The following is a 26753-nucleotide window of genomic DNA, read 5'->3' as shown; positions in this document are numbered from 1 at the left end:
GGGCGTGGCTTGGGAGGCACTTAACGGGGCCGGATCATACAGTATGCCTCATTTATCAAAAAATCCAAAGCACTAGAACTCGTGGAGTTGGAAGGAAATATAAGTGCAGAGGCAGAGCTGAAGCGCCGTATGTCATCTGATGGCCTCAGAGAATTGACCCGACTGAAATATAGATATAATACTATTTTGTCGCAGAAAGTGGAGTTTTGTTTATTCAGGGCAAGACAGTCATACTTTGAGTCGGGGGAGAAAGCAAGGAAGCTTTTGGCTAGATATATAAAACAGAGAGAGTCTCTTTCTACCATTCCTTCAGTGAAATCTGCTGGTGGTGAAATTTTCACCTCAGCCACTGATATTAATAATGCCTTTAAAGAATTCTATCTTGATCTTTATGGTTCCATGTCTTCGTCTACTGATGAAGATATTAGAAACTTTGTGGAACCATTAGATCTTCCTAAACTGAAGACTGAGCAAAAAAACGCTCTTGATTCTGAGATATCCTTGGAGGAGCTTGACGAGGTAATTAAGTCCCTACCTACTGGCAAGGCTCCGGGGCCAGATGGTTTTTCCGCAGAATTATTTAGATCTTATGCTACAGAATTGGCTCCACTTTTGTTAGAAGTTTATACTGAATCATTAAAGACACAAGCCCGGATCAGTCTGATTCTTAAAAAGGACAAAGATCCAAGTGAGTGTAAAAGTTACCGTCCAATTTCCCTGATCCAACTAGATGTAAAAAAAAAATCACAAATTTTGGCTAACCGATTAAGTAAGGTTACGACACCTCTTATACATATAGATCAGGTGGGGTTTATTCGGGGCCACAGCTCTTCTGATAACATCAGGCGTCTCATCAATATCATGTAGTCAGTAGCGAATGATCAGTCTCCGGTTGCTGCCATCTCACTTGACGCCGAAAAGGTGTTTGATATGGTAGAATGGGATTATCTTTAGATATAAGATTTTTTATAAGATTTTGGAAATGTATGGGTTCGGGAGTACATTTATTGGTTGGATTAAGTTACTTTAGCAGCGGTACAAACAAATTGATTAATTTCAGATTATTTTACTCTGGATAGGGGCACTCGGCAGGGTTGTCCTCTTTCCCCATTATTGTTCTGTCTTGCCCTGGAACCACTAGCAGCTGCGATAAGAAAGGAGGATGATTTTCCAGGGGTGATTGCGGGAGGTATGGCGCATAAGCTTCTGCTTTACGCAGATGATATTTTATTATTCATACTAGATCTATGCCTTGCCTCCAAAGAATTATTAATTCCTTTTCCAAGTTCTCAGGATACAAAGTCAGTTGGTCTAAATCCGAAGCTTTGGCTTTGACAGCGTACTCTCCAGTAATGGCTTTCCAGCCGGGCACCTTCCAGTGGCCCAAACAGGGCATTAAGTATTTGGGAATTTTATTCCCAGCAAATCTCTCTGATTTAGTCAGAGTTAAATTTGATCCCTTAATCAAAAGGTTTTCGAATGATGTGGACAGGTGGGCTTCATTACACTTATCAATGATTGGGATGGTTAATGTAAGTAAAATGAATTGTATTCCAAAATTCAACTACCTGTTACAGTCTCTCCCTATAGATGTCCCCCTCTCTTATTTCAAGCAATTTGATAGGATAGCAAAGTCCTTCATTTGGAATGGTAAGCATGACAGGTTAAATTTCAATAAGTTACATAGGCCGATTGACAAAGGTGGGTTAGGCCTACCCAAGATTGTGTTTTATTATCATGCATTCGGTCTCAGACATATGGCTCATTGGTCGCTTCCACCTTAGAGAGCCCCTCCCTGGTTTGTTATTGAACAAGAAGTTCTTGCCCCTATTTCACCATGGCAAAGCCTTTCAATCAAACTAACCGGAGAAGTTAAGTCACACCCCGTTATTTTGCATTTGCACATGGTTTGGACTAAAGTTTCCAGAGTGTTTAATTCGGACATTTATTTAAATGTTGCCTCGAGCATATGGCTGAACCCAAAATTATGTATTAATAAGTTCCCTTTCTGCTGGTCAGAGTGGATTGGGAGGGGGGTTAATACACTCGGTGACCTATATGAGAGTGGAGTGTTGAGATCCTTTGAAAATTTGGTTCAACATTTTAAGATTCCTAGATCCCAGTTATTTAGGTTTCTACAGCTGCGCCACCTTCTCTTTACTATTTTTGGGAGTGGTGTACACCCACCTAAAGCGGCAGATACTTTGGAAACGGTGATTACTGCTTATGGGAAAGGTCATGAAGCTTCTGTGTATTACTCCCTGTTAATTCAGAGTCTGGGGGATGGAGCTTCATCTTCTCTCAAGAGATTATGGGAGAAAGATTTAAACTTGGTATTGGAGGAGGGAGAGTGGGCTAGGATCCTAAAAAGCATCAGGTCTGCATCTAGAGATGCAAGGATCCGTCTGATGCAATTTAAGATTTAGCACCCCCTCTAGATTGTCAGAAGACGGGGACACAACCTATGTTTTTTGGGGTTGTATTAAGATTCAGGAATTTTGGTTGAGGATCCAGCGTTTTGAGTGTGACGTACTGGACACTCAGTTTTCATTTGGCCCCAGACTTTGTATTTTAGGTGATGGAGGGGTCCTGAATATAGGAGATAAATATATGAAAAGCTGGGTCCTAACCAGCGTGATGATTGGCAGACAGCTAATCCTTAGGGGTTGGAAGTCAACTGATGCACCCTCATTTCGTGAGTGGTGCACCGAGTTGGGTAAAGTGGCAGCTTTCGAGGAGATGACTTCCAGACGGCTGGGGAACCTGTCGAGTTATGGCAGAAAATGGGGCAGTTATTTGTCTCATTTGGAGAGGTCCTAGTGTGAGGCAGTGGAGGGAGACAATTGTTTTTTTTTCCCTATATGTTGAACTTTGTCTTTTTTTATGTACTTATGTATTTCTATTTGTGTGTCTGTTTATATTTGGGTATTTAGTTATTTTATATTTGTGTCGGGGGGGTGGGGGGTGGGGGGGGTTGTGTTATAAAGGGTTATAATTTGATTCCTAATGCATAATTTTGTGGTTAAATGTATTTTTGTCACTCTTGGAATCAATAAAAAAATTTTATAAAAAAAATAATAAAAAAAAACGTCAAAATCTCTCTCTCTCTCTCTCTCTCTCTCTCTCGTGCATTTTGCAGCTGACACTTGAGTTTAGTGTGAGCGCGTGCAGGGAAGCGCATTTTTACTGAACTTACGATGTTACACATGTATAAACCTTCATAAACCCGTTAATCCAAAATGCAAATGCCGTTATTTTGCATCTCTAACACTATCGCTCCTGCTTTTAGTCGACAAAGTGGTCAACGTTACAATTTGCAAGCGCGCAAGGTTGGAGCGTCTTTTGACGCCTTTCAAATCGTTGTGCTTCCTTATTTTACACTACCTTTGACAATAATTGTAAAGCTAACAGAACTACTCAGCTGCAGATTTACACCTGTTATATCTCTCATCTCCATCTCTCGAGATCTAGGGCTGCCAACGTAATTGACACTGTTCTCACGCTCTCACGACACGTCACTTTTCTCACGCAGTGATAACGTCGTGGAGCAAAGAGGAGACTGACAGCGCACAGACAGACAAGACAGAGCAGCCTGCATGATGCTGCGAGTTATTCAGACCAATCAGGGGGAAAACAACAGCAAAATGTCTTTCCCTCTCCTTCTCTTTCATAATTTAATCTGTTAACATTTCCAGTACTTCTTGTCAACTTTAAACGGCCATTTTTAATGAGTTTTTATTTGAGATATTTCACTCAAATTACAATTGTCGTCACTTACTTACCTTCATGCTGTTGCAAACCTGTATGACTTCTTATTTCAGTGGATATCAAAAGGAGATATTAGGTAGTTTCAGTCACCATTCACTTACACTGAATGAAAAACAAGATGCAGTGACAGTGAACGGTGACTGAGACTAAAAGTTTTGCTTAACATCTCCGTTTTTGTTCCATGGCAGAGAAAAATTCATACAGACTCAAGGGGTGAGCAGTGATGACAGAAATTTCATTTTTAAATGAACTGTCATTTAACTGCCTGTTAAAGTATTTGTTAAATGTATCTGCCAAGAAAAAATATATAAATGTTCTTCAGCACATGTTAGACCTTATTCACAGCAGCGACATCTTTGATTTTTAATGACAATGACAACAAGGCTGTGCGGGATAAATGTACAGTCTCTTCGATGAGATGTACTGCAGTTTAAAGTGTTTTTGGATTGTTCCGCCAGACAGCATGAGTTGTGGAAAATCAGATGGGATACTGGAGCTTTTTACAGATTTATACCATGCATGCCATTGAAGAGATGGTAAGTCTATCCCTCACAGCTTCATTTCCATTCACATTAAAAATCAAACATGGTGCTACTCTGAATAAGGTCTATAGACCAATCCTCTTGTTTACAAAAATGTCAGCGCATGCGCAGTAAGTGGTGGCAGAAAGCCCACTGACTGTTGTGTTAGATTTGACAGATTAGATGATTAAACGAAAGTATGACACAAAACCATCATAAATACAAACATATTCTTAGTGATACAATTACTATAATGATATGAGTTAATAACAATCAAGTAATCATGTTCGCTATAAATTTCTGCTGCAAAGTTGTGAGTTGAAATGATCTCCTCAGTCCAGTCAGCTCCGATGATGGCTTGAAGCCACAGCAGTCAATGAGATCCCTCGGAATCATTTTTCAACAATGTAATCCAATAAATTTATTTTTTGCGCATGGTTTTTGCCAACACTTCCGTGTTTGACATAAGTGGTGACGTTGCCAAAGCATTGGTCTATTGCATCACGTCTTGCTGGAAAGCAAGTGACTAAAGAGAAGGGTCACAATATAGGCTACATGCTTTAGGCTACATGCATTCTTAATTATTTCATTTAGAGTTTTAATGTTGTATTAACATATTAACACATAAATGCACAATAAAATATCAACAACAAAAAAAACATGTCCAGAAACATTCAAGTAGTCTCAGTGGTTTTGTATTTACCAGCTAATGAATTAATGTGTTTTTTTATTTATATATTTATTTTTATTGCGAAAGTGGTCTTAAAATTGTCTTTTACTTGGCCTTAAAAAGTCTTAAAAAGTCTTAAATTTCATTTTGCGAATCTGCAGATACCCTGCAAAGAGGCTAAATGTTCAATATTTATATATATTTTTATAATGTTTAATATAATACACTGAAAATAGCATGTGTTGTTTAAATTGATTTATGGCATTGGAGTCACTATTAGTGTTAGTATTACTTGAAGAAGTGTCTTTGTATTTAGTCTTGAGTAAGTTGCTGGTACCCATTACCAATGAAGTAGGTAACTCTTGCAGCTAAGCTTGCAGCCACACCATACGGTCTGTGAGTTCCACATAGAGAGGTGAAGTAATCAAACAGAAATGAGATCACAAATCTCACAGTTCAAACATTTAAATCTTAATGACACTGATTAGGCCTCGCAGCATACAGGTAAATGTGGTTGAGTAAACATAGGACCAGTTTTTGCTTGACTGGTTTGTTCTGGGTGATGCTTGTAAAACCAACACATTGGGACTCAGCAAACTGAATCTAGAATTGTACAGCTGTGGTCAGCCTACACAGAAAGCCATTTTACTTCAGTGTGAGACATACCTATCTGAAGACAAATTGTATCCAAATGCTTGCAGCAATATTTTTTTTTTTTTTCAGTTCGGCTGCCACAGTGCCCTCATTTTCTGTTCCATCATGACAGCGCCAGAAAACACAGTCACCCTCACACTCACAGTAATAACAATTACTGTTTGGCTTTTTTATGTATTGTGCTCAGAACAGTGTGCTTAATGGAGTCCATTCCATGCAATATTGTTTGCCATGTTGTACTTTACTTCCTGGAGAGGTTTTACTGTATTTTATTTCCAGATGTCATTATGAACAAGCCCTCCGACAATATTCTACATTAATCAAGACAGGTTAAGAGCATATTTATGTATACTCTGTTGGTAATTTGTGATCATTAATTAATTGTATAAAAGTAATCTACATGACTCTAGTTGTTTAGTATATATATTTTGAAGCGATGCAATCACTGTGGGTGAGAAACAAATCAATATTTCAGTCTGTTTTTACTATAAATCTCCACTTTCACTTTCAGAATGTGAAAGTGAAAGTGGAGATTTATAGTAAAATAGGACCTAAATATTGATCTGTTTCTCACCCACACCTATCATATCGCTTCTGAAAACATAGATTTAACCACTGGAGTCTTATGGATTACCTTATAGTATTTATTGAAGTACCTAAGAGTAATTTGTAAATACCGTGGCATATGATTATGTCAATCTTTCAGTACCATGGTATAATCATCTGACATCACTGTACCATGGTGCCTCCTTTTTTTTGGGAGGGTAGTCATACCCTCCTACGCTATATAACATTAAAGTAACATTATTTACTATTATTGAAATGCTCCTATTCTCTTCTAGAGGAAATCTGGGTTCTTTGCGGCTCCAGCTTCGGCTTCGAGACGAGGTTGTTCTGCCATCCAGTCATTACAAGCCACTCACAGAGCTCCTCAGCCAATCAGTCAGCTCTCAACTCGATGTGAGTCTCCTCGCAGGGAATATGCCTCTGCATTATCTCTTAAATTCACATTGCATATTCCTCATAACAAGATAGCAAGACTTCATTTTGAGGTTGGATTGCGAACTGTGGCACTCCGTGTTATCTTATCTAACTTGTATGCATATGATGAATGTACTGACACTAGTCTGAATGGATAATGCTACTGTGAAATTTAAGGACGCACAATATACATCGGTCACCATGACAGTATCGGCCATGATTAGTGTTAATATCAGAAGATAATATCAGGTTTTATTGTTTTCCATTTTAAACAGTAAGCTCTTTTAGTATGCCAGATTTCAAAAGTTTTAAACACTTGTCCATATTTTTACTGTACAATATAATATTTTGTTGACTGATCAATTATATTGGTTATTGGCTATAAAATAAGAATAGGTTTCAAAATGTCTATATCGGTGCATCTCTAGTTAAATTGTTGTGCGAGTAAACAACCAACAAAGTAAGAATCTTCCCCAAATAATGCTATTAGCATATATTTTGAAATCTTTTGTGTGCATAATGTAGCCCTGAGTACATTTTCAATTTTAAGCTAATTTGTGTCTGAACTGACTGATGTTAATTGCAGAGCAACTGGCCGGATCTCATCATGCTGATTGACGAGACCACTACAGCAGAGAGCAGACAGGAAGTGGCTAATAATCTGGTGAAGCTGTTTTTGAGTCAAGGGCTTGTCAAGGAGTTCTTGGATGTTCTGTTCAAACTGGAGCTGGAAAAGACTCGTAAGCATATTAGGCACATAAATGTTATTCATTTTAATTTGGCAACACCAAAATTGCCCCAAAACTTTCTTACAGATTATACAGCATATACTGTGATTTATGCTAGAATTTTCTTTGTTATATTTCAGCTGAGCCCAACACTCTATTCCGCAGTAATTCATTAGCATCCAAGTCTATGGAGTCTTTTTTGAAGGTATTTTTTTTTCTTTTTCTGTCATGTTGCACATCCACACTGGCTGAAACCTCCTGCTGTTTTATGGCTTTTTACTTCAGTTGTGTTTGTGATGGGGTTATTTGCAATATAACACAAAGGCATCTTTATCTTCCTTTACTCTCTGCAGGTGGCTGGGATGCAGTATCTGCACAGGCTTCTGGGCCCCATAATAAACCGAATATTTGAAGAAAAGAAATATGTAGAACTAGACCCCAGTAAAGTGGAATTAAAAGATGCTGGGTAAGACAATAAGAACACAACCGCGTCCTTTTATCTCAAATGTTGTTTTATTTCATTTTTCAAGTTATTCATTTTCAAAAAGTCTCCTCTCTGGTATTGTAGGTGTGCTGGTTTGCATCGTCAGCAGACTGAATCTGATGTTATTCAGCAGAGCTCCAGTCTCCTGCAGTCGTACCTCTCTGAACTGCTCACCTCCATCCTGCAGTCTGCGTCCTACTGCCCTCTGCTCATCTGCCAGGCTTTCCATCAACTTCACCACAGAGTGCAGGAACGCTTCCCTGACACAGAGTACAGAGTCAGTAACATTCATTTTCACATATGTTATTTAGTATGCCTGGTCCAAATACTGTATTTGTTACTACCCTTGCTTTTTAAAACAACTGACTTTTCACTAAGCCCCACCCTAAAAGAGTTACTGACCAATCCTTTTTTAGCAACTGTTTCCATTCACAATTTTCATCTGACAAGCATTTGATTTTTTCCAATGAGTGTCAATGGGAGTCTTGTGTGTAAAATATGATTAAAAAATAATTGCCAGGAGAGGATACATGCAGTATTTTTTTCTTTCATCTATTTTTTTATTTTTTTGTTATGTTTAATTAAATCTTGAGAAGAGCATGCTATGGTTTAAACTATTGTATGTATCAGTACTCATTCCAAAATGAACATCTATTCTATAACATCAGCAAGGATGCCTACATTTGCTCCAAGGTAAATTAAAGCTAATAACTTAACTTTCATTTATGTACAGTATTGACTCAGGTCATAGTAGAGGCGATAATAAAACTAAAGAGTTCACAGCATATTAATCTTACTGTTCTGTTTGGTCATTTTTGACTGAAATCAATTTTTCCAATGTTATAAATATGGTTTTGTTTATCTGAGCGGTACAAGACTTGTGACTTTTCCTCCACTAACTACAGTATCTGAACACACACAAAAAAGTGGACTTGATTCGATATGTCTAAATGGTCAAAACAAAATCCGACACCTTTGCTGTTCACGGTCAAAATTAGACCGACCATAGGAAATTAATGGGAAAAACTAAAAAACAGAGCTTTTTATTATTATTGTCAAATACAATATATAAAACAATCATAATGCAGAAAAAACACACAGAAAAGAAGATGTGAGACTTTACAACATGCAGAGTGAAAAACATACCCCACCCCCCCCCCCCCCAACACACACACTTTTATTGTCAAATAAAATCTATAAATCAGCCACAATGCAGAACACACACATAAATAAGAGGGTAAGACCATAACACACCCACAATGCAGCACACACACACACACACACAAATAAATGGGTGAGACTAACACAGCCAGAAGGCAGAACAAAGAACACAACACACACAAACGCACTCACACACTGAGTCTGAGTCTTCTGTTTAATACACTAATTGAATTTTCACAGTCCATTGCTGTTTATTTTCTTGACATTATTATTAATTTACTTTAAGTTATTACATTTTGATGTTTGAAATAAATGATTGGTAACAAAATTATATTTTTCTGTCTTCTCTTTGTAACACCATGTCAGGTTCAGAGACAAATGCTAAACTATCAAACAAAATAACTGTTTGATAATGTCTAAATATATATCTAAATGCATAACTTGTGATACAATTTTGAATTACTACACAGTAGACGGCTGCATGGAACACTGCAGCCATCTACTGGCTATTATTGTCATTACATGATTTTCAAGTCATGTTAATTTTCTTTTTTCACCAGATGGCAACAATATGTCCTCAATACAAGAGACATTCTCATATTTTCATGTTTCAACTAGGTTTTTACTGTAGTGAAGTTACAGGAATATGCTAATTTGCATACACAAATGAATGGTGATATAGAGACATTTAGATGTAAATAAGATCTAAAAAACATAAAATCCCAGAAGTAGTTTAGAACTTTATTGTTTTTACTTCAGGGAAGAAGAAATGTTAGCATTTCTCTAAAAAATATTTTACAGTAAGTGAGTTGTAGAGACATTATGAGGAGTTCTGTTCATTACACTAATGTTATCAGATGTGTAATCAATGTCAAATTGCACTTTTCTCTTTTCAGGTCACTGTGATAATCATTTGACTCTGTTCTGATTCACAGTCTCCACTGTTTATAATTAGTAAATGGTGTAATTTTATAGTTTCATTAAAGAAGTTTGTTATGGTCATTTATAAGAAGACATTGCTTTTGTATCTAGACCTTTAGCATAGACCCCTTATAATGTTATATGATCACGTCATAAAGCCCTATGCTGCTTTTGCATGACAGCACTAATACGATACCTAATATATACATATTACAGCTTCTGCGGTTCAAATTAGATGTTGATTGAGTTATAATGTATTATGATATTTAAGTATGAATAGGTATTAATAAGTATTATGTATTTTAACTGTTGAAGTATATTAAGAGGTATATTATGAGACATTACGATTGTCTTCAGAAAAGGCAGAAATCAAGTTTGGAGATTGTTGCTTATGCTCCTTTAAAATTAGACATACATTTTTTTCTCATAGTACTTTTTTGACCTGATTCTTCATTCTTCTTCCTCAGAAGGTGAAGTTTATTGCTGTGACCAGCTTCCTGTGTCTGCGCTTCATCTCACCTGCCATCATGTCTCCAAAACTATTCCACCTTCGAGAGAAACATGCAGATGCCCGCACGAGCCGTACTCTCCTGCTGCTGGCTAAAGTATGACCCATATTTAAAGGGGCATAAAAGAGCAACAATGCAGCTAGTTGTGAATACTAGTGCTGAGGTTCTTAACTGGTTTTACTTCAGGACCCAGATTTTACATTGGTTATCAAGTGGTGACTAAACTTGGTACCAAAATTGTTAATCATACAAAATTGAATGGTTTCATGCTCTTGATAATGCCAATAATTCACTGTGCAAAACACATAGTGGTCAGTATAAACCATGTTTATCCTTGATGCAAGTGAACTCGTAATTAATATTGACTGGGTTGTTTTTTTTTTTTACCTTGGTCTTTTATCATAGTTTTCGAGGGCGTGTCATGCAACCTGTTGGCGTCTGTCTAATGTGACTTGCTTCTACCACGTGAATGTAAAAAATACTGTAGAGTTTGATTGAATGCACAGCCTTTACCATTAACAATAAGATAGGGAAAATGTTATCTTCTTCTGTTTAAAAGTTGATAAGCCTATTTATTTTTCTGTCCTAACAATGCACAGTTATATGGTTGGATGCATCTTATTATTTGCATTTAGCGTTGTTTTGTTTCCCTGCTGTCTGCAACCCTATCAGAACAGGGTTGCGACCCATTTTTGGGTGTACTGTACTAGTGTTTGCTGTACACATATAAACTAAAATTACATGTAGTATAATTTTCCATCTGTTATCTCTCTGTATTAAGCTCAATTCACTATTTAGGTCAGTATAGTCATGGATTATGACCTCTATACATTATTAGTATTAACACATTTCCTCATACATCAGAGTGACTCTCTGTGTGTTTCCTCAGGCTGTACAGACCATTGGGAATATGGACACTCTGGCATGCTGCTCTAAGGAGCCGTGGATGGTGCGATTGCAGCCAGCCATTCAGCAAGGCATCACCCAGCTCAAAGACTTCATCATGAAGCTGGTCAGCTGCCATGAGTCAGAGGGTGAGCTGCTCTAAATTAATTATTAGATGAAAAATTGAGTAGAGCCATGGCCAGAGACCCATTCATATATGTCGCAATGCAACCGATCAATCTTTTAATATTTGACCTCCATTTTATTATCCTTTTTAATTGTCTTGTTGGAGCAGGATGTTTAACCCCTTAAACTCTGGTGCAGTTTTGGGCTGCCACCTTCAATTTTTCACATTAAAATGTAAAAGCTCACCATTCACACATACTGTTGACTAATTGCCAAAAAATGCAAAAACAAATTTTCATTCCCAAAGTCAAATTTTTCAGAAAACCCCCCAAATAAATAATAATAATAAAAAAAGACTCCAAGTATTTATAAATAATATTGTATATGTTTACAATCTTATGATGAACAGAAAGTTTTTACATTTTTTTTTTTGTTTTGTCCTAAATTTGTAAGCATGTAATTCTGGTTCATTTCACTCTATCTCCCTTCAAACAGTCTTATTTTATTCCACTAGATGGCAGCAAGTGCTAGAATTGTTTTTTTTTTTCCTATATCACCGTCTATAACAAAATGACGTTCTGAAATGTAGGTGGCGCTATAACGAATTTTAGCCCTCACGGATGTGCTCATCCATAGACATTCAGTCTAATTTTCAGTACATTGTTTAATTGAATATCTCGGCCTCTGAGTGGACTAGAAGCTCAATCTAGGTGTCATTAGAAAGCCGAGATCCTCCCCTTTGCGATAATATAAAAAATTTTATCAATAGTTGCTAACATATTTTTCCGATGATTTGTTTAGCATGCTTTTCCTGTTGGACTGCATATTTTTTTCTGGACATCTAAAATATAACATTGGATTATTCACCCAAGCAAGCTCACAGACAAGTAAAAAATGGCTAATTTTGTAGAAAACTGTCTAAGGTAAAAGCAGATATAATGTTTGTGGCTATTTGGGGCTTACAGCAGCAGTGATCAGTGCATAAAAGAGATACAAAATACTTTTTTAGTAACATTCCTGAAAATGAGAGCTTTCATTTGATATATGACTTGTCTATTTAAGTGTTATGTAAAATAATTTTATATTCAGATTAATATTTCTTCCACATTACTGCTATATGGCACTTATCTGCGATGCGGATGTTTTCAGGCCTTATTTTGTTATGTTATTTAACATAAATGCAAAAGTGATGGTGTTCTGTAAAGTTCAGATTCTAAGCTTTCAAATGATATGTGATATTCCTGACATATTATCCAGGGATTTTTTTTTTTTTTTTTTACTTAAATTTTTAAAGAATCTTTACATAGCTCTTTCTAGTGACCGCTCATAGTGATTAAGCTCCAAAAAGGAGAAAAAAAACCTTCAAAGCAGTCCATGACTTGTGTGCCATATTGCAAGTCTTCTGTGTTATGAACAGACCAAAATGTAAGTCGTTATTCCCTGAAAACCTTCGCCTCCGCCATAGCTCTAAACAGTGGTGACTAGTAACAGTTCCGTCTTGCTTTTAGAAGTATTTTTCTCCATTCATTTTTCCAATAGGGTTTTCATACAAGTCCTTATTCACCTTATGCACCGGAGAAACTAGCGTGCAGCCATCTCGGAACTTCTGTTCTAGCATTTCTATATAGATATCTATGGTGTTGATGTCAAAGTGTAATAAGCTAGCGAAGTTGATTTACAGGTTATAGAGTTGTCATAAGCTATCATGAGAATTTTAAAGTGTTCAGGGGATGTCATAACAACTGGAAGGAGAGGGGTAAGATTTTAAAACAAGAGTACTTCATAAATACACAAGATCCCACCTTCACGCTGTGGACTTACTGATATGCCTCTGTGCTCATGAAACTCCAAGAGACAACATAAAGTCATAAAAAATATCTCTGTACGACACCTCTGACCGTCTTCTAATGTCATTCACCCACCATGTTATAGTTAAGGTGAGCAGATATTTGGAACGTTAATCCGGGACAGGGGAAGGGTGCAACTATGTTTATTCACACACACACACACACACACACACACACACACACACATGAACATGTGAAAGTGTATGTTTTATTTTACATTCTGTTAACAACAGTTTAAATCGCATTTAAGCTTCTAAAAAATGTAGGGTGACAAATTAATTTTAAAAGGTACAATTGTAATTTTCTTTCTTTTTTTTTTTTTTTTGATTAACAGTTTTATTGATTCATAAAGATGACAAAAGAAAAACAAAAAATATATACAGTGAATCAACATTTAACTCCCACTACTACCCCTCCCCCTCCCCAATCAACAACCCCACCCCGACCCCCAACGAACATCCCCGTGGTCACACATAAGTACACACACACAAAAATAAACAAATAAATACATTTAAAAAAATAAAGAAAAATATAATAATCATACACATCTAAAACTACGCCTCTCTCTCCACAGCCCGTCCCCGAGAGTCCCCCAAAAACATAAAATAACTGCCCCATTTCCCATCAAATGAATCCCAGATCCCCAGCCTTCAACACGACACCTCCTCGAAAGCTGCCACCCTCCTAAATCTTCACGCATCACTCCATAAATGAGGGCGCTCCAGCCGACTTCCATCCCCTTAAAACGATCTGTCTTAACACTGGTCAGGACCCAATTTTTTATGTGTTTATCTCCTATATCGATCGCCCAAAACACAGAGTCTGGGGCAAAACGAAACCCGAGTGCCCAACACGTCACACACAAAACTCTGATACTTCAACCAAAATTCCTGGATCTCAACACACCACCAAAAAACATGGGCCGTGTCTCCATCCTCCGATTGGCATCACCAGCAGGTGGGTGTGTCTTTAAGACCAAGCCTATACAATCTAGAGGGGCTCCAATAGAATCTATGTAAAATCTTGAACTGCATAAGGCAAACCCTTGCATCTCTAGATACAGACTTGACATTTTTTTAGAATCCTAGCCCACACACCCTCCTCCAATACCAAGTTTAAATCTTTCTCCCATAATCTCTTGATAGAAGTTAAAGCTCTGTCCCCCAGGACAATTTGCAGGGAGTAATACACTGATGCCTCATGATACTTTTTCAAAAGCAGTAATCACCACTCCCAGAGTATTTGCTGCTTTGGGGGGGGGGGTTGTATACTACTCCCAAAAATAGTACAGAGCAGATGGCGCAGCTGTAAATACCTAAAGAACTGAGATCTGGGAATCCCAAAATGTTGAAGCAAATTTTCAAAGGATCTCAACACTCCACTCTCATATAGGTCACCAAGTATAGTAACCTCCCTCACAATCCACTCTGACCAGGAGAAAGGGGACTTATTAATACATCATTTTGGGTTCAGCCATATGCTCGAGGCAACATTTAAATAAATGTCAGAATTAAACACTGGACACTTTTGTCCATACCGAGTGCAAATGCGAGATAACGGGGTGTAACTTAACATTTCCGATTAGTTTGATAGGCTTTGCAATGGCGAAATAGGGGCAAGAACTTCCTGTTTAATACAAAACCAGGGAGGGGCTCTCTCAGGTGGAAGCGACCAATGAACCAAATGTCTGAGACTGAATGCATAATAATAAAACGAAATCTTGGGTAGGCCTAGCCCAACTTTGTCATCGCCCTATGTAACTTGAAATGTAATCTGGGATGCTTACCATTCCAAATGAAGGACTTCGCTATGCTATCAAATTGCTTGAAATAAGAGAGGGGGACATCTACAGGGAGAGATTATAGCAGGTAGATGAATTTTGGGATACAATTCATTTTAATAACATTAACCTTCCCAATCATAGATAAATGTAATGAAGCCCACCTGCCCACATCGCTCGAAAAACTTTTTATTAAGGGGTCAAAATTAACTCTAACTAAATCACACAAATTTGCTGGGAATAAAATGCCCAAACACTTAACGCCCTGTTTGGGCCACTGGAAGACACCCAGCTGAAAAGCTGTCGCTGGACAGTACGCTGTCAGAGCCAAAGCTTTGGATTTAGACCATTTAACTCTGTATCCTGTGAAATTAGAAAAGGAATTAATAATTCTATGGAGGCAAGGCATAGATCTAGTATGAATAATAAAATATAATCTGCGTAAAGCAAAAGCTTATGCACCACACCTCCCGCCACCACCCCTGGAAAATCATCTTCCTTTCTTATCGCAGCTGCTAATGGTTCCAGGGCAAGACCGGGTGCCCCTGTCCAGAGTAAAATAATCTGAAATTAATCCATTTGTTTGTACCGCCGCTACCACATAATATTGATGAAACGCCTGATGTTATCAGAAGAGCTGCTGCCCCGAATAAACCCCACCTGATCTATATGTATAAGAGATGTCATAACTTTACTTAATCGGTTAGCCAAAATTTTTGACAATATTTTTACGTCTAGCTGGATCAGGGAAATTGGACAGTAACTCTTACACTCGCTTGGATCTTTGTCCTTTTCAAGAATCAGACTGATCCGGGCTTGTGTCATGGTTGGCGGAAGCTTTCCATTCTTTAATGATTCTGTATAAACTTCTAATAAAAGTGGAGCCAATTCTGTTGCACAAGATCTAAAAAATTCAGTGGCAAAGCCGTCTGGCCCCGGAGCCTTGCCTGAAGGCAAGGCCTTAATTACCTCGGCAAGCTCCTCCAACTTTATATCAGAATCAATCAGTTTAGGGAGTCCTAATGGTTCCACAAAATTTCTAATACCTTCATCAGTAGACGAAGACGTGGAGCTATAGAGATTAAGATAGAATTCTTTAAAAGCATTATTAATATCAATGGCCGAGGTAAACATTTCACCACCAGCAGAGGGAATGGTAGAAAAAGGCTCTCTCTGCTTTATATATCTAGCCAGAAGTTTTCCTGCTTTATCTCCCGACTCAAAGTATGACTGTCTTGCCCTGAATAGCCAAAACTCCACCTTCCGCAACAATAGAGTATTATATCTGTATTTCAATCGGGTCAATTCTCTGAGGCCATCAGATGACATTCAGCGCTTCAGCTCTGCCTCTGCACTTTTAATATTCCCTTCCAACTCCACGAGTTCTCGTGCTTTGGGTTTTTTGATGAATGAGGCATAGTGTATGATCCGACTCCTAAGAACTGCCTTAAGCGCCTCCCAAGCCAAGCCCACAGAGGATACCGAGGACCAGTTGGTCTCCATATAAACACTGATTTCAGTCTTTAACATTTGTTGGAAATCAGGATTTTGCAAAAGGGATACATTAAAGTGGCAACTATATGATTTCATTTTCTCTGTATGTGGCAACACCTCTAAACTCACCAGGGTGTGATCTGAGAGTAAAATGTTTCCAATTGAGCAATCAACAACAGATGAAATGAGGGATTTGGATATAAAAAAAAATCTATTCTAGAATAAATCTTATGGACTGATGAAAACAATTTATAGTCCCTACCAGAGGGGTTCAAAAGTCTCCAAATATCTGTGAGACCAAGAGTTTTACACATCCTGTGAAGCGTCAATGTTGCTCAAGGGGGCTTACACACTTTTGCTTCACTATGATCAAGGACTGAGTCCATCAATAGAATAAAGTCTCCTCCCAGTATTATATGATGAGGGGTGCCAGCGGCTTGCAACATCCCTTCAAGATCTATAAAAAAGCCCTGATCATCAGCGTTAGGTGCGTAAATATTAGCCAAAATAAAACTTTGCCCCTGCATTTCTGCTAAAACAATAATGACTCTTCCTAATTTATCTTTAATCTGTTTGAGGCATTTGAATTGTAAATGTTTATTTACCAATATAATGACTCCCTTGCTCTTACTTGAGCCAGCACTAAAGAAAATATGTCCACCCCATATCTTACCAAATTTTTCAGCTTCCTGCGTGAAAAGATGAATTTTTTGAAGAAACACTATATCATATTTCTTACGTTTAAGAAGAGAAATAACTTTCCTGCTTTTTATGGGGTGCCCCAAACCATTCACATTCCATGTGGAGAGAGACAATCCACTCATACTAACATTTGACATATAAAAAAAAAAAAAAAATAGATTGTGCGTCAAAAATAAAATTATAAAGACCACATTCCACATTAGTGCAACAATCAAACCCCAAACATCCCACCGAACCAAACAAACAGAAGAAAGAAAAACGTGCACATTAACCCCGCGCACGACAGCACCAACCGGCGTCCATCCCTCTAAACTCAAACAGTCCATGTATGCCTGCGAGAGCCCCCGCGTCAACTTTGCTATCAGATTGCTCAAGTCCAGTGTTTCTATGCAAATTTTTTAAGACAGAATTACACAACAGAAGATATTCTATAAAACAAACTCCAGCCAATAGGCGGGATAAACATAAAGAACATGTAGATTCTTCCACAAAACTGTCCCGAAGGTGTGTTCCTCCACAAAACAAACTCCAGCCTCTAGCGGAACCAGCACACAATACAAACAGGAAGTTAGATGACAAAATTCGGAAGAGCGGAGCGTGGAGAAGGGCAGGGCTGAATAAGATGAATAAAAAAGTTCTAAGACATGAACCAAACCAACAAGCTTGGAGGTGAATCACATCATTACAAACTTTGATTTAGTGCAAAAAAGTATTGAAAATCTAAAAAAAGACAAAAGGTACAAGACTTTGTACTCAACATCTTTAATGAGGGAATGAACTACAATCCCACAAAGCATAGCGAATGACGCATTCAAATTAAAAACGATGGAAAATTATAAAACTTTGGATTGTAGTTGTTGATTATAAGTATAGAAACATATATACCATTGACAACCTACCTCGGAGCTCATGGTAGGTCTGTCTTTAAAGATTTATAAGTAATCTTTAAAAATCAATGACCCTGTGGAGAAAATCAATGGGATTTTTATTTCTGGAACCAGACAGATGCGCAGGTTGGACGTCATGACATCATAGGATATCGCAAGTCTTGTGACCAAGTGGCTTTGTCAAAGCTGATGCAACATGTTGAATGGCGTCATATTTAATCTGAGAGCTTATACCGACATTTGGTCTGTTCATTACACAAAAATATCAGATGGCTTCAAAAGGCTCAGAATAAAGTGCATTGTATGGACCACTTTTATGGTGCTTTTTGTCCTTTATTCCTGTTCCTGTAAGCTGGACAGATCCTTCGGAGATGAAACAAACAGTCAAGATCCTAATTTTATTACCTTCTCTTGTTCTCTCTCTCACCTGTTTGCTTTATTTGTCATTCATTAAAACAGATTTTGGGCTACAGACACGAATGAGACTCCAATGTGGCACTATGGAGAAAGAAGGTTTCCTCTTCCTGCATAGAACCAAGGACAAGTGCATACCAATGACATCACCCTTTAAGAAGTACTATGTGATGCTGAGCAAAGATACCCTGTCCTACTCTCGGACACAACACTATAAAGTGAGTAACAGTGATGGATGCCAAGCCACATGGGATTGAAGTCAAGTGTCACTCTCTGTTATTGAGTTGGTCTTGAGTGAATATTAATATGATCTGCATGTCCTGACTGCTTTATTTATGTAAGATATATTGAGTCAGCTCTGCTCTCCCAATCTGTAGAAGAGCTCATCTATTTCACTGCTAAAGATCCGGGCGATAGAGAAGGTGGAGGAGAAGTGCTTTGGCAGTGCCAACGTCATGCAGATCATCTCAAGTGAAGACTCTGGCCAACAGGAGACTCTGTACCTCAACTGCAAGGTTAGTGTGGCATTCAATTCACAATAAAAAAATAACCCCAAAATGCAGTGGACTCACATGTTAGTGTGTTGAACCCCCCTCCAAAGGGATGTTTGGTGTCAAGTGTTATTGTTTCATTGTCTTTGTTTCTTCATCTTTGTCTCCGTGTCGGACTGTAGAGTGTAAATGAGTTGAATCACTGGCTGTCAGCTTTGAGAAAAGCCTGCAGTCACAACACAAACGCTATGAGCTGCTATCATCCTGGCATCTATAAAGCAGACAGATGGAGCTGCTGCCATCAGAAGGAGGAAACAGGTACTGCATAATTAAAATGTTGAATGATGTACAGCAGTGGTTCTCAACTGGTTTTGCTTCAGGACCCTTTTTACACTTGACATCAAGTGGCATTCCAACACAGTACCAAAATTATTTATCATATAAAAGTAACAAAAATATACTTCATATAAATCATTGAAATGTATGAATATTACCATAAACTGCATCGGCCCAACAATATGTCAAATTAATAAGGGAACAGTGCACCCAAAAAATTTTATCACAAATATAAATGCCATTTAAGAATATAAAGTATGTGCTGGTCAGAATGGATTGTGAGGGGGGTTAATAGCTCGGTGACTTATATGAGAGTGGAGTGTTGAGATCTTTTGAAAGTTTGGTTCAACATTTTGGGATTCCCAGATCTCAGTTCTTTAGGTATTTACAGCTGTGCCACCTGCTCTGTACTATTTTTGGGAGTAGCATACACCCCCCTAAAGCAGCAGATACCCTGGGAGAGGTGATTACTGCTTTTGGAAAAGGTCATGAGGCATCAGTGTATTGCTTCCTGCTAATTCAGAGTCTGGGGGACGGAGCTTTAAATTCTATCAAGAGATTATGGGAGAAAGATCTAAACTTGGGATTGGAGGAGGGTGTGTGGGCTAGGATTCTAAAAAACGTCAAGTCTGCATCTAGAGATGCAAGGGTTTGCCTTATGCAATTCAAGATTTTACATTGATTCTATTGGACCCCCTCTAGATTGTATAGGCTTGGTCTTAAAGACACACCCACCTGCTGGCGATGCCAATCAGAAGATGGAGACACAACCCATGTTTTTGGTGGTGTGTTAAGATCCAAGAATTTTGGTTGAAGGTTCAGAGTTTTATTTGTGATGTTTTGGGCACTCAGATTTCATTTTGCCCCAGACTCTGTATTTAAGGCGATGGGTGGTCATCTATATAGGGAATAATCATATAAAAAATTGGGTCCTAACCAGTGTTATGATTCCCAGACAAGTGATTTTAAGGGGTTGGAAGTCAGCTGAAGCACCCCAATTTCAGGAGTGGTGCTCGGAGATGGGGAGGGTGGTGGCTTTCGAAGAAGGGTCATCTAGAAAACTGGGGAATTTGGATTTGTTTGTTGGGAAATGGGGCAGATATTTGGCGTTCTTGGAGAGTTCTCGGCGTGGAGCAGTGGAGAGAGAGGGATAGTTGTTAATGTGTGTGATTTTTATATATTTTGTTTTTTTGTGTGTATGTGCTCATGTGTGACCACAGGGGTGTTTGTTGAGGGTCGGGGGTGGGGTTGGGGAGGAGGAGGGGTGGTAGTGGGAGTTAAATGTTGATTCTGTGTACTTATGTTTTGCTTTTCTGTGTTCGATGTAGGAATCAATAAAAATGTTAATCATAAAAAAGAATATAAAGTATGACACCTACATGACATTTTTATTTTGTTTTATTCACAAATTCTACCAAGAATGGTTTTAAAATAAGCTAACTTTAACAAACTTTGCTTTTATTTTAGGAAAAAAGTTAAATGAACAATATGCATTAACAACAATAATAATAAATATTTAAAAACCATTTGCACTCACCAGTAGCTTACATAGAATGCAATACCGAATGGCATTAGTATAATGCACATATATAAACTGAGCCTACATAAAGGCCATCACAATTTTATCATTTCACATGTTATTATTCAGAAATACAAGTGGTGTATGTTGGCTTTTTAGAAAATGTGCTCAGCCCGTGTTCAGATATGTAATGCACATACCGGTCTGATAAGCTTCTGAGTTTCTCGTACCGCTTTGCATTTCCTTTCCACCATAAAAACAGATCATTATATATGTCCAACTAGAACTGAACACCAATTGTAGAATTCAGTAAGAATCAAAATTTTACAATTGTTGCCACACTTGGCTCCACTACACATATCCACAGTGCCCCCAGTAGACTCAATTGTTACTGCGAGATTTGATGAGAGATCCAGAGGGAAGGTACAGGATAATTCAGCGCTGCCCACGGCATTTGCGATATTCAAGTAGTGTTTTAAATAGTCGACTAGCTGTGCAGAATGAGATTAGTCGATTACTCGTGCACATCCCTAATCCCCATTGACTTTCACTGCATCTTTTTTACAATGAAAGTGAATGGTGACTGAGGCTAACATTATTCCTAACATCTACTTTTGTGTTCCAAGGATGAATGAAAGTCATACGGGTTTGGAACAGCATGAGGGTGAGTAAATTATGACATAATTATCATTTTTGATTGAACTATCCCTTCAATATGAAATAGGCTGAATAGGGAAAATTACAGTTTTGTAAATACATATACAACAGCAGAATGTGATTTACCAGCATGAAGCAAACACTGGGCTAAATATTATGAGTATTTGCCATTTCACAAAGTGGCAGATAAATCAGTGCCAAAGTACAACCCCAATTCCGAAAAAAAAAATGCTAATAAAAACAAAAAGGAGTGATTTGTAAATTATATTCACCATTTGCTATATTGAAAGCACTACAACTAAACATTATATGATGTTTTACCTTGTGAATTTCATTGTTTTTTTTTTAAATGTACAGTAATTTCAAATCAGATGATTGCAACACACTCCAAAAAAGTTGGGACAGTCAAAGGTTTACCACTGTAAAACATCACCATTTCTTCTAATAACATTTATTAAGCATTTGGGCACTGAAGACACAAGTTTGTTAAGTTTAAAAAGTGGAATTTTCCCCTATTCATCCATTATGAAGGTCTTCAGCTGCACAATTGTATGGGGTCTTCGTTGCCATATTGTGCACTTCATAATGCATCACACATTCTCAATTGGAGATGGTCAGGACTGCAGGCAGGCCAACCTAGCACCCGCACTCTCTGCTTATCGGCAAGTATGTGGTTTGAAGTTGTCCTGCTGAAAATGCTGGGACGTCCCTGGAAAAGATGGTGCTGGATGGCAGTATATGCTGCTCCAAAATTTTTACATATCTGTCTGCATTAATGGTGTTATCACAGATGTGCGAGTTACCCATGCCATGGTCATTGAAACACCCCTGGCCCATACAGACACTGGCTTTTGGACCTGACGCTGATAACAGCTTGGATGGTCCTTTTTCCTCTTTGGCCCAGAGAACACGATGGCTGTGTATTTAAAAAATGTGAAATGTGGACTCTTTGGACCAAAAAACACAGTTCCACTGTTCTACTTTCCAACTAAGATGAGACCGAGCCCAGAGAAGTCAGCAGCGCTTCTGGACAGTGTTGATGTATGGCTTCTGCTTTGCACAGTGAAGTCTTAACATGCATCTGTGGATACAGCGGCAAATGGTGTTGACTAACAAAGTTTTACTAAAGTAATCCCAAGCCCATGATATCCATTACAGATGAATGATGTTTTTTAAGACAGTGATGTCTGAGGGATCAGAGATCACGTGCATTCAGAAGTGGTTTTTGTTTTGCCCTTTACACACTGAGATTTGACCAGATTCCTTGAATCTTTTAACTATATTGAGCAATGTAGAGAGTGAAATGCCACGAATTCTTCCAATTTGTCTTTGGGGAACTTTGTTCTCAAAGTGCTGGATTATTTGATGAAACATCTGTTGGCAAATTGACAAGTCTCCAGTGATCCTTGCTCTTGAAGGACTAGGCTGTTTTTGGAGGCTCCCTATATACTATGACATGATTGCCTCACCTGTTTAACATATCCTGTTTCACATCGCCTTGTTAATTCAACTCTTCAGATTGTTATTAGTCTTAAATTGTCCGTGTCCCAACTTTTTTGGAGCGTGTTGCAATCATCTGATTTGAAATTACTGTACATTAAAAAAAAAAAAAACAATGAAATTCACAAGGTAAAACATATAATGTTTAGTTGTAGTGCTTTCAATATAGCAAAGGGTGAAAATAATGTACAAATCACTCCTTTTTGTTTTTATTAGCATTTTTCATACTGCCCCAAGTTTTTTGGAATTGGGGTTGTACTGTTGTTCAATTGAACTTTTAAAAGTTATTTTGCTATTCTAACATGGGTTAATTGCACTTTATTGTTTGCATACAGCATTGTTTTCCCCCTGTTTCTCATAACCCTATCAGAACAGACCTGCGACCAATTTTTGGTTCCAACCAACCAGTTTAGAACCACTGATGTATGGTATTTGATTTCATTGTTTTTAAATCCACACCAAAGAGGGGTTCACCTATACTAAAAACTGCTAGATGCATTAATGTAAATGTTCAAACAAACTGTATAATGTTCAAATGCATAATAAACTATAATATAATAAATGTACATCATAACATTGTTGAAGGTTTTTAGTTCACTCTGCTCACTGTGCACAGACCCAGGCTGTGATAAAACTAGACATGGAGTGACTCTGCAGGAATGGTATGACCCGCTGGATCCAGACCTGGAGGCTCAGCTGATCTACCAACATCTCAGCAGTGTCCAACATGCCATGCGGTAATGTGGCATTAACATGTCTGACCCTATGCCTAAATACTGTATTGTATTTGCTTGTAAAGTCAACTGGAACTATTGACATTTAGCACATATTTCTGTCTTATGAAGCAATTAGAGTTTTCTTACAAGTGATTTCAGTTGTACACTGCAGTTCAGCTTGTCTATATAAACAGGGTTCCAACTGTCATGGAAAACCTGAAAATATCAGGGAATTTTACAACTGTGTTTTCCAGGCCTGGAAAAGTCATGGAAAAGAATTAAATCTTAAAAGTTTCTAAAAATTCATTTTACTTGTTATGTTCTCCTTTAAAATATTTAATCAGCTAAACATTGCTCTTGTGTAGAGTGAAACTTGTGTATAAGCCATAGTGTTGTCTGATTTATGAGCAAATTACTTCTTTTGAGTCAGTTCTTTTCAATGAATTGTTCCTTGATTTATTAGTGTATCAGTCTGAATTTTAATGATTAAACATTATCACAAATTTTTGTAAGTTGTAAATCACAGGTCAAAAAGTGTGGAAAATCAATTTTGGGTCCCACATTTTAATTGGATGTCTTTAACTACTATGTACTAACATTACAATACATACAATACAATGTACTTATTGTGTAACTACATGTTGTTCTGCAAAATTCTCACAGTAGTCACATTTCTGCTACTGAGGTTGAGTTACGGGTAGGTTTAGGGGTAGGGTTGTGGGTTAGATTAGGGTTAATGGTAAGGTTAACAGTGTAACCAGTGCTGGATAGTAAGAGTTTATGTGTAATCTAGATTACACAATCAGATTACAAAAACCAAGTACTTGTAATTAGATTAAATTACATATTAAAATACTTGTAATCAGATTACAGTTACTTTGTATGGATTACATGATTACATATTAATGAGACAAAGATTTTTTGATCCCTTTAGTTTGTCGTCTTTTTAAATATTTATTTATTTTTATTCTTAATCAGCCAACAGCTAATAAACATTTGATAAATCTTTGAGTGTTTTCGATTGGACGTGGGGGGAGGGGGTGGAATTGCACAAACAGACCTAATACTAGACACCAGCTATAATTACACTAAAGATGGAGCAGTAATCTACACAAAAATGCCGAACCGATTGCATTAGTGCGCTAAAGCTAATTTTAGTTTCGCGAATTGCTTTTGTACTCGGCTTCAAAAATGTATATGAATGCGCTTTTTCAGACTTTTCAGACTTTTCATGGATGGAGTGAGAGCATTTTAAGTGTCTTTTTTCACTCAGAAACAGACAAATAGCGAGTAAACCACATACAAAAATAATAATATCAGTTCTCAAATTTTGATCCATATTTTGATGAGTACGTTTCCTTTCATGCATTTAAGCAACATTATGTCAAAATGTACAAGCTTTTCCTACTCAAATGCATGTGACATCAGAAAAACAAGAATTAGGTAAGAAGTAATCCAAAAGTAATCCAAAAGCAATCAGATTAGCTTACCTTAAAAATGTAATACAAGAGATTGTTACTGACTAAAACTTTTACAAAATGTCATTTGTAATCAGTACCATATTACTGTTCAGAAGTAATCTTCCCAGCACTGAGTGTAACTACAGATGTAATGAAATGCAGGTCCTTTAAATGTAAGTACAATACAACAACATGCATGTACATAATAAGTACATTGTATCTAATGCTTTAGTACATAGTAGTTAAAGTCATCTAATGTAAAGCAGGTCCCAGTTTTGCACTGTTTGCGATATGAGTAAAATTTTACAAATCTGAAAAGGTTTATCTAAGACTGAACTTTTTTTTTTCTTGTGCAGTGATAAGTATTATAAGTTAAGAGAGCTGCAAGGAGCTCAGGAGACAGATTCAATAACAGGTATGTCTTTAAGCACTATATACTGTAATTGTCAATTGTGAACAAAAGTATAAAAAGTAAACAAAAATCTGTAAACAAAAGTTATCAGGCCCCTATAGATTGTCTGACTTGACACCAGTATTCATTTAAGTGCAAACATTATTACCCAGCTAGGTTGTTAGTACTATTATTATGACCTCCAGGTACTTACTATTACTTGATAAGTCTTTAATGACAAGCTCATGGTAGCTTCTTATTTATAACTAATACTTTGACTGTTTTGATCTTTCAGACCAGAAGAAAGTAGATGGACTAACTAAGCTCTTCAGTATTCTCCAAGACCTGCATGATGCGCATGCTGCAGTGGAGGAAGAGGAAAGATTGAAAAATAAAAATGTTTTCTTGGAATTACAAACATAAATGAAAGGACTGGTTTTTACTCAATTTAACAATGTTATTCAGTCACTGACCTCATACACAGACTTCAAAACAGGTGGAAGTTTGATTTGGTCCTGTATTCTTCTGAAATGATTTTTGAAATGAACCTGATTTTTGGTGCATAGATTGATATTTAGAGGGCTATGAACACAATCTCTTTATTAAGGGTTGTCTTTGGTGTATTAGATGTCCAGCTCCAGACTGCATGTAATTGTAGTGAAGTGGGTTGGCAAATCAAAAACTGTGTCTTTGTAGGTATCGCTATAAATAGCAGTTTTTACATGTATTAAAATGTACTTTAAATACTTTACAATTTTATGTGCTTTTTAATTATAAAAAACATAGCAGTGATGTCAAACCCTTCTCCATATCATTTCTGAGGAAAAGTAAGAATTTCGCTAAGATAATAAGGTAATTTTATGACGTTGATGCAAATATGGATAATTAGTTCATTGTTGGATCTGAATCACATACAAATCTGCCATTCCTGTTGTCACAGTGTGTCAGTTGTCTATGTTTTGTTGTTATGTCCTTATATGGTATATGTAATGTATGCATTATGCATTTCACAAAAGTTGTAGTTGTATGTGTCCATGCACAAACTTTTAAAATGTGGACCATTAAATTTTTTTTTTCCTAACAGTTGGTGATGTGTAGTATCTGTCCACTAGATGGCGCTAAAGGCTGTGCTAAACCTGTTTCACAAAATG

The 26753-nt window shown here is 37.4% G+C and overlaps 1 protein-coding gene across 3 annotated transcripts in view; it reads left to right on the top strand.

Moving 5' to 3' along the window:
- Positions 1-26673, top strand: part of LOC127428335 (ras GTPase-activating protein 4-like) — a 79516-nt gene extending 52843 nt beyond the window's left edge. For all 3 annotated transcript variants that reach the window (XM_051676663.1, XM_051676668.1, XM_051676677.1), the window contains 13 exons: positions 6456-6573; positions 7181-7334; positions 7463-7527; positions 7676-7788; positions 7891-8083; positions 10356-10493; positions 11287-11431; positions 18578-18750; positions 18910-19047; positions 19206-19341; positions 23652-23772; positions 25568-25626; positions 25898-26673. In XM_051676663.1, coding sequence (XP_051532623.1) covers positions 6456-6573; positions 7181-7334; positions 7463-7527; positions 7676-7788; positions 7891-8083; positions 10356-10493; positions 11287-11431; positions 18578-18750; positions 18910-19047; positions 19206-19341; positions 23652-23772; positions 25568-25626; positions 25898-26025 — 1681 coding nt within the window. In that variant the 3' untranslated portion in view covers positions 26026-26673. The remainder of the gene's footprint in view (positions 1-6455; positions 6574-7180; positions 7335-7462; positions 7528-7675; positions 7789-7890; positions 8084-10355; positions 10494-11286; positions 11432-18577; positions 18751-18909; positions 19048-19205; positions 19342-23651; positions 23773-25567; positions 25627-25897) is intronic.
- Positions 26674-26753: the final 80 nt, after the last annotated feature.

Source organism: Myxocyprinus asiaticus, chromosome 3 (genome assembly GCF_019703515.2).
Source record: "Myxocyprinus asiaticus isolate MX2 ecotype Aquarium Trade chromosome 3, UBuf_Myxa_2, whole genome shotgun sequence".
Classification (NCBI taxonomy): domain Eukaryota; kingdom Metazoa; phylum Chordata; class Actinopteri; order Cypriniformes; family Catostomidae; genus Myxocyprinus; species Myxocyprinus asiaticus.
The sequence above is the reverse complement of the archived record's forward strand: the minus strand, read 5'-3'. Positions and strand labels throughout refer to the sequence as shown.